Raw genomic sequence first — 15,174 nt, 5'->3', positions numbered from 1 at the left:
ACTAAATATGTACAAACATACTGTGTGCAGAGCACTGTACTAAGCGCTTGGGAAGTCCAAGTTGGCAACATATAGAGACAGTCCCTACCCAACAGTGGGCTCACAGTCTAAAAGGGGGAGACACAGAACAAAACCAAACATACTAACAAAATAAAATAAATAGAATAGATATGGACAAGTAAAATAAATAACTAGGGTAATAAATACGTACAAACATACCGTGTGCAGAGCACTGTACTAAGCGCTTGGCAACATCTAGAGACAGTCCCTACCCACCAGCGGGCTCACAGTCTGAAAGGGGGAGACGGAGAACAAAACCAAACATACTAACAAAATAAAATCAATAGAATAGATATGGACAAGTAAAATAAATAAATAGAGTAATAAACATGTACAAACATACTGTGTGCAGAGCACTGTACTAAGCGCTTGGCAACATATAGAGACAGTCCCTACCCAACAGTGGGCTCACAGTCTGAAAGGGGGAGACGGAGAACAAAACCCAACATACTAACAAAATAAAATCAATAGAATAGATATGGACAAGTAAAATAAATAAATAGAGGAATAAATAGGTACAAACATATGTACAGGTGCTGTGGGGAAGGGAAGGAGGTAAGATGAGGGGGATGGAGAGGGGGACGAGGGGGAGAGGAAGGAAGAAAGGGAGAAAGGGAAGAAAGGGGAGAAAGGGAAGAAAGGGAAGAAAGGGGAGAAAGGAAGAAAGGAAGAAAGGAAGAAAGGAAGAGGCTCCCTCCCCGCTCCCCCTTTTCTCTCTCTCTCTCCTTCCCTTTGTCCCTCCTCCTCCTCGTCGTCGTCGCCGCCGCCACCGCTGGCCGGCGTCCCGGGCGGGAGGACTTTTATTGTGACACGGCCGGGGCGCGCTCACTGCTTAGTCACGGTGACTTCCAGCTTCCCCGCCCCCCGCCCTGCCCGCCGCCGCCGCCGCCGCCGCCGCGACGCCGCGATGGAGGAGCCGGAGGCCGGGAGGCGGAGGAGGAACTGGGCCGCGGGCACGGGCCGGTCAGTGAGTAACCCTGGCCGCCCGCGCCCCCGGGCCCGGCCGGAGGAGGGGGCCAAGCGGGGCCGGAGGGCAGGGAGCGCCAGGGGCCAGTGGCCCGGGGCCAGGGGAGCCGTTTGCCCCCACGGCTGGCCGGGCCGGGGACACCTGAGTGGGACACCTGGGCCCCCACGAACGGCGTGGACCGGGGAAACGGCGGAGGGGGAGGCCCCGGGCTGGGGGGCGGGCAGCCCCGTTGGGCCTTAGGAGGGGCTGCTGGGGGCGTGGCCGGCGCCCGCTCTCCGGCCTCCGTTTCCCTCCGGGGCCGTAAGGGGAGGAGAGGAGGCAGGGCTGGCCCTGGCTTCGCTCCCGCTTTGGCCCCGGCCAAACCATTGTTTCCCCCGGGCCGTCCCCCCCTTCCCCGCCGCCGCCGCCGCCGTTTCCTCCCTGTCAGCCGTCCACCCCACCCCCCTACAGATTTCCCAATCCGCTTCTTCTCCCCCCCACCCCTCCAAGTTCATGTGGCTGGAACCCCAGGAGTGGGAAGGGGGCACATGGAGACAGGACCGAGGGTGGGCAACGTTTCCCCCCCCACCCCGGCCATCAGGCCCTACTGAGAGCTCACCTCCTCCAGGAGGCCTTCCCAGACTGAGCCCCTTCCTTCCTCTCCCCCTCGGCCCCTCTCCATCCCCCCCATCTTACCTCCTTCCCTTCCCCACAGCACCTGTATCATCATCATCAATCGTATTTATTGAGCACTTAGTGTGTGCAGAGCACTGTACTAAGCGCTTGGGAAGTACAAGTTGGCAACATATAGAGACAGTCCCTACCCAACAGTGGGCCCACAGTCTAAAAAACAGGGCTCACACCTGTATATATGTATATATGTTTGTACATATTTATTACTCTATTTATTTTACTTGCACATATCTATTTTATTTTATTTTGTTAGTATGTTTGGTTTTGTTCTCTGTCTCCCCCTTTTAGACTGTGAGCCCACTGTTGGGTAGGGACCGTCTCTATATGTTGCCAACTCGGACTTCCCAAGCGCTTAGTACAGTGTTCTGCACACAGTAAGCGCTCAATACGATTGATGATGATGATGATGATCAGGGCTGGGCTCCTATCTGGCGCGCCCCAGGTCTTCGATCACCCGCCACGAGTGGGGCCTTCGAGCAGGGCCAGAGGACTGACTGACGGTCGGGTTACCGTGGGCCTGCCGGCTCCCCGCAGCCCACCCGTGCCGCCCCCCACCAGGGTTTCCCCACTCACAACGAGAAGACAGACATTGCACTGGTGGATTGGGCTCACTCTCCCACTGTGTCATTCATTCAATCGTTTTTATCGAGCACTCACTGTGTGCAGAGCACTATATTAAGCGCTTTGTCCTTCCTAAATGGATGATGCATTTCTGTGGGGGAGGATTATAAGGACCATCCCTGTTATTGGGAAGGAGGGAGGATTGGGAGACACGTCTGTCCTTTGCATCTAACTCTGAACCGCTCCTTCACCAGCTGCTGACCCCCCCCCTCCCCCAGGTGTATGGAAAAAAGTTCCTGTCCATTTCCTCCGCTTCCTGCTCCTGACCCCCCACCCCCACACACATGTGGGAGGGTAAAGTGGGGTGGAGAAGATTGGCAGCTGGAGTCACAAACTTGGAGACGGTGACTCCAGCTGCCAACCTTCTCCACCCCACTTGACTCGCCTGGATGTGTGTTTGTGGGAGGGGAGCAGGTAGGGAGGAAATGGACAGGGACCTTTCTTCTAATGGGGGGGAAGAGAGGAGGGGTGCACCTGACCCCCAGATTTGTGACCCTGACCACCCTCCCCCTTTTCTTCTTTCCAGGTGGATGACTCTGAGTGGCACTAGTGCTCCTCTGGCGTAGCAAGAGAAACCCTCCCAGCCCTGTCCGCTCCCTCCCGTCGTCAGACTGCACCCGATCTCCCTCCCCGTCTTCCCCCACCGGGCAATGCGGTGATGTACGCACCAGAGTGCAAGGCTGAGGTGACCCCCTCGCAGCAGGGGGGCCACCGCACGTTCAGCTACACGTTGGAGGACCACACCCGGCAGGCCTTTGGCGTCATGAACGAGCTGCGCCTCAGCCAGCAGCTGTGTGACGTGACCCTGCAGGTGCGGTATGAGGGCGTCCCGGCCGCCCAGTTTGTGGCCCACAAAGTGGTGCTGGCATCCTCCAGCCCCGTCTTCAAGGCCATGTTCACCACTGGACTGCGCGAGCAAGGGATGGAAGTGGTTTCCATCGAGGGGATCCACCCCCGGGTTATGGAGCGGCTCATCGAGTTTGCGTACACAGCCTCCATTTCCATGGGCGAGAAGTGCGTCCTGCATGTGATGAACGGCGCTGTCATGTACCAGATAGACAGCGTCGTGCGGGCCTGCAGTGACTTCCTGGTGCAGCAGCTGGACCCTAGCAACGCCATCGGCATTGCCAACTTTGCCGAGCAGATCGGCTGCACCGAACTGCACCAGCGGGCCCGCGAGTACATCTACATGCACTTTGGGGAGGTGAGGCGAGGCTGGATGGGTGGACCTTTCCCACCGCCCCCTTGGGTTAAATCCGTGCTCAGTGGGAGGCCCGGAAGTGGGCTGAGGGGGTTGACTCTGGGCCGGGCTGGGTCCTGCTCTGGTTTGGGGGACCCGGGCGGTGGGGCGGGAGATGGGGGAAGGCCTGCTGGGAGGAGGCAGGGGACAGGGGGAGAATCCCTTCCCCAACCCTTCGGCTCCCCAGGGAGCCGCTGGGTGCTTGGACGAGGACTTGCAGGGGGACGCGGGGAAGACCCCGGGCACCTACCGGTCTCCCTCCTCACCCCTTCCCTGTGAGGGTTTTTGGCTTCCAAAGGAGCCGGTGGGTGCAAGATCCACCCACCGATCCATCGATCTCCAGACTGGGAGCCTGGACTGCAGCGTTTTGGGGGCTGAGGGCCGTGTGTGTGTGTGTGTTTGTGTGTGCACGCGCCTTGGGGGACGATGAGAGGGTGGGGGGTTGTTAGCAGCCCCTGTGAACCAGCTCCCGCACCACAGGTAGCCAAGCAGGAAGAGTTCTTCAACCTGTCGCACTGTCAGCTGGTGACGCTCATCAGCCGGGATGAGCTGAACGTCCGCTGTGAATCCGAGGTCTTCCACGCCTGCATCAACTGGGTCAAGTACGACTGTGAGCAGCGGCGCCTCTATGTACAGGCCCTGCTGCGGGCCGTGCGCTGCCACTCCCTCACCCCGCATTTCCTGCAGATGCAGCTGCAGAAGTGCGAGATCCTGCGGTCGGATGCTCGCTGTTCAGACTACCTGGCTCAAATCTTCCAGGACCTGACGCTGCACAAGCCCCCGCAGCCCGGGCTGCCGTGTAGGGCGCCCAAGGTGGGGCAGCTCATCTACACGGCCGGCGGCTACTACCGCCAGTCGCTGAGCTACCTGGAGGCCTACGACCCCAGCAGCGGGGCCTGGGTGCGGCTGGCGGACCTGCAGGCGCCTCGCAGCGGCCTCGCGGGCTGCGTGGTGGGCGGCCTGCTCTACGCCGTGGGCGGCCGCAACAACTCCCCCGACGGCAACATGGACTCCAGCGCGCTCGACTGCTACAACCCCATGACGGACCGGTGGGCCCCCTGCGCGGCCATGAGCGTGCCGCGGAACCGGATCGGCGTGGGGGTCATCGACGGCCTCATCTACGCCGTGGGCGGCTCCCACGGCTGCGTGCATCACAACAGCGTGGAGAGGTGAACGTGCCACAGCCCGGGCGGTGGGGCGGGAGATGGGGGGAGGCCTGCTGGGAGGAGGCGGGGGACGGGGGAGAATCCCTTCCCCAACCCTTCGGCTCCCCAGGGAGCCGCTGGGTGCTTGGACGGGGACTTGCAGGGGGACGCGGGGAAGACCCCGGGCACCTCCCACTCTCCCTCCTCACCCCTTCCCTGCGAGGGTTTTCGGAGCTGGTGGGTGCAAGAGAGGACGAGAGGAGGGGTGTGGACACCTTCCCCTCAATTCCGCCATCCCTGCCCGCTTTCCTCACAGGTATGAGCCGGAGCAAGATGAGTGGCACCTGGTGGCACCGATGCTGACACGCCGGATCGGGGTTGGGGTGGCCGTCCTGAACCGCCTGCTGTATGCCGTCGGCGGCTTCGACGGGACCAGCCGGCTCAGCTCGGCCGAACGCTACAACCCGGAGAGGGATGAGTGGAAGCCAATTACGCCCATGAAAACCGTGCGCAGCGGTGCAGGTGGGGAGCTGGGGGCTGAGGGGAAGAGGGGAGGGGTCTGGGACGAAGGGAGAGGGCTGAGTCTCGACGAGTGTAGCAGCCTCCCCTTCCCCTGAGTCTCCAGCGTCCAGCCTTCCCCTTCCCCTCGGCCTGCCAGGAAGGCCTTCCTTGCTCGTCAGTCAGTCAGTCGATCAGTCAGTGCTATTTATTGAGCGCTTACTGTATACAGGGCTCTGTACTAAGCGCTCGGGAGAGTACAGTACAACAGAATTAGCAGACCCGTTCCCTGCCCATAATGAGCTGGCAGTCTAGAGGGGCGAGCTTACGGTCTTCTTAGCCAAACCCCGAAAACGCTCCTGAAAACCTCTCTCTCCTCCTCGTTGTCAGTATTTACTACCTACTGTGTGCGGAGCACTGAACTGGGTGCCTGCCGCCCGCAGAGCACTGTACTGAGAGGGCTCAGCAGCCGGCAGTGAAGGTGGAAGACACGAGCCGACAGGCTGACGGATGGTACGCTGTTCCAGGAAGCCCTCTGAGACTGACCCCTGTGGGCTCTTTTCTACTCCAGACCCCGTTACCCCTCTGTATGAAACGTGTTCCCGCTGTCGTACGTGTCTTAAATCACTTGAGATTTTATGGGTACTTGTCTGACTCTGGGCCGGTCCTGTGGCCCCCACCAGACTGTGACCCCCTTCGAGGGCAGGGACCCCTACCCGGGCCTTCTCCCTCTGCCCCGTCCCCAGGGTCCGATCAGGGGCTCGGCCCTGCCCTCGGGGAGCTCAGGCCCCGTCAGTTTGGACGGCTGAGGAGAGAACCGAGGGGCAGTGTGACTCGGGGGAAGTGGGTCTCTGAGGCTGCCCGGCTGCCCGCCTTCCCCACTGGAGCCCCCTCACCCCAGCGGCTGACGGATTCCCCGTTCAGGAGTTGCGCCGTCCTGACTCCGGGTCCCCCCTCGCCATTCCCGGCAGGTGTCTGCGCCCTCAACAACTGCATCTACGCCACGGGGGGGTACGATGGCACCGACCAACTGAATAGCGTAGAGCGCTATGACGTGGAGACCGAAAGTTGGACCTTCGTCGCCCCCATGAAGCACCGGCGGAGTGCACTGGGGGTCACAGTACACCAGGGGAAGATCTACGTATTGGGTAGGGAACGGGTTGCGGGGCGGGCATGAGGGGAGGGGTGGGACGAGGGAGGAGAGGAGATCTGCTGCTGACCAGGGGCCCCTCCAGGCTCAACTCTAGGGGGTGGGGGAAACTCTGATCTGGGGAGGAAGACCAGTAGCAGAAGGGTGTGGAGAGGCCTGGAAGGGGATGGCATCCCCTGTCCCCCATCCCCTGTCCCCATTCCCGGTCCTGTCCATATCCACTGTTCCCTGCCCCCACCCCCCCTCCCAGGCGGTTACGATGGCCACATCTTCCTGGACAGCGTGGAGTGCTATGACCCGTCAACGGACACCTGGACTGAGGTGACACGCATGACCTCGGGCCGCAGTGGTGTCGGGGTGGCGGTCACCATGGAACCCTGCTGGAAGCAGATCACCAGCCGGGACTGCAGTTGCTGAGGGGAAGGGGTGGGCGTTTTCATAAAGAAGACGGGCGAGTTGGGGCGTGGACCCGCCTCCGCGTTGAAGTGGCCGGGTCTGGGCAACCCTGCTCTCTCTCTCTCGGACCCTCACCGTGCCCTGCAGGACAGCGTCCGCCTGAGGTCTTCCAGGGGGAGGGGTTTGCGGACCTGACGGATCCGGCCAAACCCCTGTGGTCTCCCCCCACCTCCCCAAACCGGGGATCTGATTGCTTCCTCCCCTTCCCCACTCTTCTGCCAATAAATGAATGAATTGACAAGTGGGGGGCTCCACGCTTTCCTGCTCTCCCCCTCCCTCCAACCGGCACCACAGCTGGAGGAGAAACTGGGGTCTGCCGCTTCCTCCTGGGAGGAAGCAAAGCACCCCTGTTTGTGTCCCATTTTTCAGCCCTTGCAGCTCTTGGGCTAGAAGCGACCCGGGACCACACCCTGCCGTGAGAGGTGGAGGAATGCCTTATTTTCTGTCCCGATTTGGATATTTACCCCTCCCAGCATCTCCAGTCAGTGCCACGGAGAATCATTGCCTGGTCACAAGGGCTGGGAGGCGGGCCCACCCAACACAGGTGCCTGGCGGGATCGGGGCAGCGGTGGCACGACTTGTTAAATCTGGGGAAGTGGGGGACAGGGAGGGAACGGGCAGCACAGGGCGGACCTTCGTCAAACTACACCCCGCCATCAGGCGCTCTCAGTCACACGTGTTGGGGAAAGGGGGAGTGGATCTGGCTGAGTGAAATGCAGTTTGCCGCCATCAGTCAGTCAGGCCTCCGTTGGGCACGACCCCCAGCTAGGGTGTGGACCATCGGGCAGGGTACCGTGCTCCACTCCGGACAGGCAGGGACCCCGACAAAAGCAGTCGATGGGGCGGCATCAGCACAGCATGGAGAGCTTCCCGGGGATGGGCCGGTATGCACAGAGCAGCCATCGTCCGCCCCCAACCCTCAAGTCCTGCACGTTCAGCGGCAATACCTAATCAATTATAGCAACACCTAATTACGGAACGATGCCTGGGTAGTTGGGTGCCGGAGAGGCCTCCCCCCGCCCCACCGCTCCAAGGAGAAGAGGGAAGAATTGAAGTGGGGAGGACACTTCCACAGTCCACACACAGCTCTCTCCGGGAGTGACAGTCTGCCCCCATAATAATGAGAAATCCGCCTCGATTTTCCCAGCGGTCTATTTACACAATATCAATACAAGGGAAAGGGGACCAACCGTGTGGGAGGGCTGTGGGGGAGGAGAGATTCCTAAAAGAATTTACAGTCCAACATTACAGTATGTACAATAAGCGAACCGCAAACAGGTACCATTCTTCCCGCACCGCCCCGCTCCCAGCAGGCACCCTAATCATTTTCCTTAAAAAAATAAAAAAAAAAGACCCAATCTGGAAGCTGGCGGGGGTCCATAGGCTCAGAAATGGAGGTAACGCAGCAATCAAAACAGATGCGGGGACCTGGCATCTTTCCATTCCTCCCTCCTGGGGGCACAGGAGATGAGGGCAAGCAGAGTCATGCCTGTCCCCTACCACGGATTTGGAAGGGGGTGATGTAGACTTTGGTTGAGAAGTTGGGCAGGGCACATTTATTGCTTGACATTTGCCTCCCTGTTTTTTTTTGGGGGGGGGAGAGGGGTGCATCCTCCTCCCCTCTCCCCACCCTGGGCCAGCCTCATTCATGGCTAATGGGAACCATTAAGGCAAGGTCAGGGGTCAGGATAAGCAAGCAGCGGGACTGGGGAAGGGTGGGAAGGGGAAGGGGTGGATTCAGGACCCCTATCCCACAGTCACCCCGCTCCGCAGAGCGGTGAGCCACCCACCTCCTGAATTCATGGCCAGCGTAAAAGGGCAAATTCAGCTCACCCCCACCCCGGGGTCTCCCCATTGCCTTTTTGTGTGTGTGTGTGTGTGTGTACAAAATGTAGAACAGAGGAAGACTGTCCCTCGTGGTAAGGGTCCTCCGTCTGGGGGGGAAAAGGGTCAAGTCAGTGCCTGTAGTATGCGGCTCCTTTAGGGGCTCAACTAGGAGTTGGGGGAGGGCCTGGCCCTGGGCCCTTCACCCCGCTGCCTGTCCTGAGGGCCGGAATAATAATAATAATAATAATGGCATTTATTAAGCGCTTACTATGTGCAAAGCACTGTTCTAAGCGCTGGGGAGGTTACAGGGTGATCAGGTTGCCCCACGGGGGGCTCACAATCTTAATCCCCATTTTCCAGATGAGGTAACTGAGGCACAGAGAAGTTAAGTGACTTGCCCAAAGTCACACAGCTGACAATCGACGGAGCCGGGATTTGAACCCATGAACTCTGGCTCCAAAGCCCGGGCTCTTTCCACTGAGCCACGCTGAGGGTAGGGGGGATGTTGACCAGGTTGCCCAGGGTTTCTACAGTGGCTGTGTTTCCTCCCCCCAGTCCCTTTTCTCCTAAAAAGGTTATTAAAAAAAACCCAAAAACTGAAGCGCCCACCCCCAACCCCCCTGGTTCCTTCCCCATGCTTTCTTCTCCTCCCCCCGGAAAAACACAACAGGAAAAGGAAGGGGAAATGCTTTCTTTTTCACTCATCTAATCCGTCGCTGGCAAAAACTCAACATTTCCCAGGCTCTCCTGGGCGGGCCGAGACCCCGTCCTCATCTGTCTCCATGGATGGCTGGGCTGCCCCTTCCCCCTCAGGGCTGCTGTCCTCGTCTTCCTCATCCTCCTCCTCCTCTTCCTCCTCGCTGGTCGCCTGCAGCATCAGCTCGAAGCAGAACCTGGTGGGGTCGGGGTCTGGAGAGGGCAAGGGGCTCCGGGGGATAACGCTGTGATACCAGTGGCGATTTTCCTCCAATGTCTCCAGGATTTCCTGAGCTCCGGGGTAGACGAGGTCGGCCCAAGTCTCCCAGAGCGGGCGCACGATGTAGTCGATAAACCCCACCTGTGGGAGGGTATGTCGGGGGGAGAGGGGCGTGTATAATATATAATAATAATAGTGATGGTTTTTGTCAAGCGCTTACTATGTGCCAAGCACTGTTCTAAGCACTGGGGTAGATACAAGGTAAGCAGGTCGTCCCACGTGGGGCTCACAGTCTTTATCCCCGTTTTACAGGTGAGGGAGCTGAGGCCCAGAGAAGTGAAGTGACTTGCCCAAAGTCACGCAGCTAAGTGACAGAGGTGGGATTAGAACTCACGACCTCTGACTCCTAAGCCTGGGCTCTTTCCACGAAGCCATGCTGCTCCTCAATACATATAGAATTATATAGCTATAATTCTATTTATTTATATTGATGCCTGTTTACTTGTTTTGCTGTCTGTCTCCCCCCTTCTAGACTGTGAGCCCGTTGTGGGCAGGGATCGTCTCTCTGTTGCTGAATTGTACTTTCCAAGCGCTTAGTACAGTGCTCTGCACACAGTAAGCGCTCAATAAATACGACTGTACGAATGAATGAATGAGGGAGAGGGCCGGTGACATCGCCCCCCCCCCAGCCCCCCCAACTAGGCCTTTCAGTCCCCTAGGAGTTTGGGAGGGGGTCTTAAGCAGATGGGGGAACGGGGCGGGGGCTGGGAGATGGGGCCAAGCTTCGGCGAGGGAGGGAGGAAGGGGCACCTGCGACTTCTCAACGCAGGCAGTGTGCTTATCACACATGGGGCTGATCTCCAGGCCACGGTCCCGCTCCTGGTCTCCTTGCCGGAAGAACTCGGCCATGATACGCTCCGTCCACTGCCGGTAGAGCGGCAGCGGCTTGGTGGGGTTGCTGAGGTCTGCACAGTGCACCAGGTTCTGGAGGACCTGGATGGGGAAGGACAGCCGGGGTGAGGAGGGAAGCGGGACGGGGATGGAGGGGTGGGAAGGGCAGAGATGGGCGGGGAACAACGAGGGGGTGCACCTGAACGCGGTCGGTGTAGTTATCCAGCAGCAGCATTCCCGAATTCCCCACCTTCTTGGTTTCCACCAGGGTTTTCAGTTCAGCCAGCAGGCACATGTGCTTGGACATGTCCGTGGCCAGTACCTAGGGCCCAGGGGTAGGGTGGGGGGTCAGCGGCCCCCCACCCCCACCCCACCCCCGCCTCCAGCCCCATCTTCCCTCCCCCGTCCTCCGTCCCCTCCCCTCCCCGCTTCCACACCATGTCAATGACCATCCGGTGCAGGGTCTGCCGTTGCCACTTGCTCAGGTTTTGGAAGATGTCACAGTTGTCGCCCTGCAGCAGCCGGAAGCCGACGGCCAGGTGATGGTTCTCTAGCACCGATTCGTCATTGTACATCAGGGCTAGTTCCGAGTCTGGGGGCGGAGGGGGAGGCAGACCCGTCCGGAGCCACTCTCTCTCCCCGTTTTCCGGGGGCTCCCCACCCGATTTCCCCTCTTTTCTGCATCGCCTGCGCACTGGGGTCCAGACCCCACTTCTGTCCATCTCTTTCTACTCAGTTGCTTCCCCCACTAGAGTTCGAGCTCCTCGGGGGCCGGGATGGAGTCCTCCGACTCCGTCGTACTCCCCCAGGCGCTCAGTACAGTGCTCCGCACATAGCAACGCTCGCTCGCTCCATCCATCCTTCTACCGATCTGCGTCTCGGGAGTTGGAGGAGCGCGGGAACGGGTTGGTGGGAGTGGGGGGTGCTGAGGGGCGGCGAAGCTGGCGGCAATGGGGTCGGTGGAGGGTCCCAGGGAGTGGGGTGCTACTTACTGGTTTTGATAAGAAATTGATTGGAGACGCCGGGGTGGTCTACGTCATGGATGGCTGCAGCATACAAGGCAGCCAAGATCTCCAGGTCCGTGAACACTGCCTGGGGGGTCGGGGGGCACAGGGTCGGGGGCGGGGATCAGGGGGGATGGGAGTGTGCGTGGATGCGTGCGTGGGTGCGGGGTGGGGGTTGGATGGGTGCCAGCATCCGGGTTGGGAGTCGGGCCTGGGGCGGGGCTGGCAGGATTCCAAGAGCTCACGGGTCAGAATGACCCAGTTTGGGTGTCTTTCCAGCCCTGCTCAGAGACCTGGGCCGAGCAAGGCTAGGCCGACCCAAAGATTCGGGGGACACAACAGCTTCGACCCCACTGCTGGAAACCCGGGGTGGGGGCGCCGGCCCCTACTGCACCCTCTGCCTGGGGAGCCAGCGGCCCAGGCAGGAAACTGAGGTCCAGAGCTGGAGGGGGTGGTGGCGGGGAGGGGCCTCACAGGGGAGAAAGGGGTGGGACTGGGGAGGGGCCTCACATCCAGGGCAGGCATGGCCAGAAGAACGTGTGTGGACTGCATGACATCAGCAGCATGCAGGCTGTTGTGATAGGCCACGTCCGCATGGTAGTGATCTTCCAGTTTCAAAAGGTAGGTGATGAGCGTATCGGCCGGGATCTTGAACGTCTTCAGCAGCTCTCGTTCCTGGGTGGGGTGAGGGAGGAAGGTCGGTTGGCTTCACCCAAGCCCCTGCCCCCGCCCACCGTCCCCCCCCCGTGCCGCCCCCGTCCCCACCCCACCTGGAATATCGTATATGTGATACAGCTGAGCGAACGGCCTTTGGAGAACTCTGCTACGCGGAAGATGTTCAGCCCCCACTTGTCAAGGTTTTCCAGCTCCTGGAAGAGGCAGGGTGAGGTCAGCAGTGGCCGGGGTGGAGGTGGAGGGTGGAGAGCGGGAGAGGAGGGGAGGGGAACTCCCATTTTCCCTCCTTGGCCCCCCACCTGGCTGAGCAGCTCTTCCTGGTCTGTCTTGATCCCAAAGCGGGGGAAGCTAGAATGTGGGAGGCTGGAGTCGACCGACAGATTCTGGGTGTTGTTGCTGATCGGAGGCGGCTGCTGCTGCGTCGGTGTCTCATGCTCTTTTGGTGCCGGGGACAGGATCTCCACCTCGTTCGACTTGTCTGAGGCCGAGGGGGGAGGTGTCAGGCTCCCTTGCCCGGCCCCAGGTCCCCACCGCCTCCCCCCAGGGATCTGCTACTCCCCACTGCCCTTCAGCGGGCAGGGTAAACGGGGAGCTCATGGGCCTCCCAGAGGGCCCATGCAGAGAGGATGACTGGGCTGAGGAGGAGGGAGAGCAGACTGCAGGGTGGAGGGCTCAGGGTTGCTCTCGGAAGAGTCTTCATTGGGAGTTGGGGGGTGGGTTGGAAGGATCCGGGGCCAGGGTGGGGGTGGCACAGCTGGATCGGGCTTCTCGCAAGGCGGGGCCGCAGGACCAAAGAGGGGATCGGCATCCCCTCCACCTTCGCAGGTCCACTCCCCCCTGAATCACCACTGGGACCAAAGGCTAGGCCATAATGATGGTCCTCCTACTCATTTGCACATTCTCTCCTCACTGGCTAGGACACTGGGAGTTAGGACTCTGGGGTCCTGGAAATCACCCCCTTCCCCACCACCCCACGACCGCTCTGCCCCAGCCAGGAGAGGGGGGAAGATGCCGAGCAGTGCAGGGGGCGGGGCGGGGTTCCCGTGCCACCCTCTGGGCCCACCGCTCGCTCACCCACCCAGGAAGGTGCTGGAGATGTACTCAGAGACCTGGTTGCCCGACTGGCTCATTTCGGAGAAGTGGGACAGCTCACGGTTCAGCATCCTCTTGAACTGTGCCATTTAGGGAAAGGGTGAGTGGGGCTGGCCGAGGCGGAGGCCTAACCCCCTCCCCCCACGAGCCTCCTCCCTCCTCCCCACCAAACCTCATCCCTTCTCCTTCTGCCTTGCTTGGACTTGGGGGGGACGGGGGGGATACTTCAAATTGGGTACAACAGTACCCACGTGGGCGGATGCACAAGCCGACATGCACAGCTGCACCCAAGGCGCCCGTTTCCCAAGGCGCCCCCAGACCCTAGGCTTTTGCGTGCCAACACCAGAGTGGTGGTGGTGGGGGGGGGGGGCTAGGGGAGCTATCCGAGAAGGGGGTGGAGCTTCTGGGGAAGGGCTCCCCCCAACCCCTCCCTCAGTGGAGGGATGGCAGGGAACCTAATCTCCATGGTGACAGGAGTCTTCTTGGGAACTGCCCCAATCCCCCCCCCCCGACAGACACCCCCCAAAACATGGGGGTGAATGATGCAGAACGGGTGGGGGGGCGGGGCACATTAACCCCTCCCTGTCCACACTCCCGTGGATGCCGCCCCCAAACCCCTGCCCCCCCGCCCCCAAATTCACGCCTCCTGCCCCATCTGCAACCCCCAACACGCGCCCTTCTCCAGACACAATCGCACTTATCCAGACACACCCAGACGCATGCACCCCACCCAAGTCCATGACATTGTGGAGGGAGAGGAAGGACAAAGTCATCCAAAGGAGGAGGAGGCCCTGGAACTCCCTGGGGGCCCCCAGCCATCCGGACACCCTCCCCTGCCCCCTCATCCAGAGCCCCAGTTGGGATCTCCCTCAGTCTTGGTGGGGCTGGGTCCTCGCAGGGAGGAAGAGGTGGGGGCTGGGCGGACCTACCCGAGGCATTGTCAGAGTGATGGAGGCACCAGAGGAGGTCAAAGCCAGCTCCAAAGGCCAGACAGACATATAGTTGGTCCCCCAGATCAGAGAAATAGAAAGTTGCCCCAGCAGACCCCCCAATCCCTACGCAGACAGATACGGTCCCTTCGTGTAGATACATAGACAGTCCACAGACAGACACGGAGAGCCGAAGCCACAGCTGCAGACCCTGGGCATAGGTACCCATACACCCCCTCCCCACCCACCCACAGACACACACAGAGAGACACAGCTTTCTGCGTCCCGGGGGGAACGGAACCGGCAGGGGCAAGAGAGTGTGAGTTCCGCTGCACAAATTACTAGCACTAGAAGCAATTCCTTCACACAGGTTCTTGGCCCTGAGTCTCAGGACCGCGGCTTGTCCCAGGGTCCTGAAGGGAGACTCCATCCTCCTCCTGCTCCTCCTCATCATGATGCGCACAGTCCCAGATAGCGGCCATCCAGACACACACCACACACACACACACACAAACACACACCACAGTTCCACTCTAGATCCCCAACCTAGTCAGCTAGGCAGACCCAATCCTTTGGCGTGGATGACAAACAGAAATACTGACTATCCCAGTCCAGAGGTCCAGACTCACATATACAATCCCACTCCCTAGACCTCCGGTTGGACACCCAGACATGGTTCCAACAGAAGGTTAGGCATGCACACACAGACACACACACACACACATGCGCACACTCACACACACGTGCGAGCTGATCTTGGGCAGAAAAATCACATGTGCTAGAAGCAGATGAGGATGTGGGGGTGTGTCTCCTCGCTCTCCAGAACCCCCTCCCCCCGTCCCCATGCCCCTGGCCCCTCCCCCACCCTTACCTGGTCCCACCAGCCCACCAGCCATGGTCTTGAGCACGTCTCACAGAAGAAATCCACTAAGGGCATCTTCTATGCTCAGCGGCCGCAGCTGCGGCCACGCCCGGGGGCCAGGTCAGAAACAGACTGGGGGTGGGGGGTAGGGGTTGTTGGGGGGGGGGTG

General features: G+C 60.3%; 2 protein-coding genes across 5 annotated transcripts; one reads left to right on the top strand and one right to left on the bottom strand.

Annotated features, from left to right (window-relative positions):
• Positions 1 to 952: 952 nt before the first annotated feature.
• KEAP1 (kelch like ECH associated protein 1) lies at positions 953 to 7,042 on the top strand. Of its 2 annotated transcripts, none has more exons than XM_038770962.1 (6): positions 953 to 1,023; positions 2,847 to 3,524; positions 4,041 to 4,729; positions 5,022 to 5,227; positions 6,175 to 6,351; positions 6,604 to 7,042. In XM_038770962.1, exons 2-6 carry the CDS (start codon positions 2,979 to 2,981, stop codon positions 6,768 to 6,770), a joined length of 1,785 nt encoding a protein of 594 aa, XP_038626890.1. In that variant the 5' UTR covers positions 953 to 1,023; positions 2,847 to 2,978; the 3' UTR covers positions 6,771 to 7,042. The 2 variants fall into 2 exon arrangements, with proteins under 2 accessions (XP_038626890.1, XP_038626891.1); XM_038770963.1 differs by having other exon boundaries at positions 981 to 1,027.
• A 2,225-nt stretch (positions 7,043 to 9,267) lies between these two features.
• PDE4A (phosphodiesterase 4A) lies at positions 9,268 to 15,129 on the bottom strand. 3 transcript variants are annotated; one of them, XM_038771077.1, is made up of 10 exons: positions 15,015 to 15,129; positions 13,201 to 13,294; positions 12,422 to 12,600; positions 12,218 to 12,316; positions 11,958 to 12,122; positions 11,436 to 11,535; positions 10,881 to 11,035; positions 10,643 to 10,765; positions 10,363 to 10,545; positions 9,268 to 9,693 (listed from the first exon to the last, which is right to left on the bottom strand). In XM_038771077.1, exons 1-10 carry the CDS (start codon positions 15,078 to 15,080, stop codon positions 9,364 to 9,366), a joined length of 1,494 nt encoding a protein of 497 aa, XP_038627005.1. In that variant the 5' UTR covers positions 15,081 to 15,129; the 3' UTR covers positions 9,268 to 9,363. The 3 variants fall into 3 exon arrangements, with proteins under 3 accessions (XP_038627005.1, XP_038627003.1, XP_038627006.1); XM_038771075.1 differs by lacking the exon at positions 15,015 to 15,129 and adding an exon at positions 14,144 to 14,167; XM_038771078.1 differs by lacking the exon at positions 15,015 to 15,129 and having other exon boundaries at positions 13,201 to 13,303.
• Positions 15,130 to 15,174: the final 45 nt, after the last annotated feature.

The sequence above is a fragment of the Tachyglossus aculeatus genome, chromosome X2, assembly GCF_015852505.1.
Source record: "Tachyglossus aculeatus isolate mTacAcu1 chromosome X2, mTacAcu1.pri, whole genome shotgun sequence".
Taxonomy (NCBI): Eukaryota; Metazoa; Chordata; class Mammalia; order Monotremata; family Tachyglossidae; genus Tachyglossus; species Tachyglossus aculeatus.
Note: the sequence above shows the minus strand (reverse complement) of the source record. Positions and strands in the feature narration are given on the sequence as shown.

Coding starts and splice junctions, on each gene's coding strand:
- PDE4A (XM_038771077.1), bottom strand. CDS start 15,080: ATGCCCTTAGTGGATTTCTTCTGTGAGACGTGCTCAAGACCATGGCTG. Junction 12,317..12,421: donor AGGAAGAGCTGCTCAGCCAG/GTGGGGGGCCAA, acceptor TGCCTCTTCCAG/GAGCTGGAAAACCTTGACAA. Junction 9,694..10,362: donor CCTGCGTTGAGAAGTCGCAG/GTGCCCCTTCCT, acceptor ACCCTCCCACAG/GTGGGGTTTATCGACTACAT.
- KEAP1 (XM_038770962.1), top strand. CDS start 2,979: ATGTACGCACCAGAGTGCAAGGCTGAGGTGACCCCCTCGCAGCAGGGG. Junction 3,525..4,040: donor TCTACATGCACTTTGGGGAG/GTGAGGCGAGGC, acceptor CCCGCACCACAG/GTAGCCAAGCAGGAAGAGTT. Junction 5,228..6,174: donor AACCGTGCGCAGCGGTGCAG/GTGGGGAGCTGG, acceptor CATTCCCGGCAG/GTGTCTGCGCCCTCAACAAC.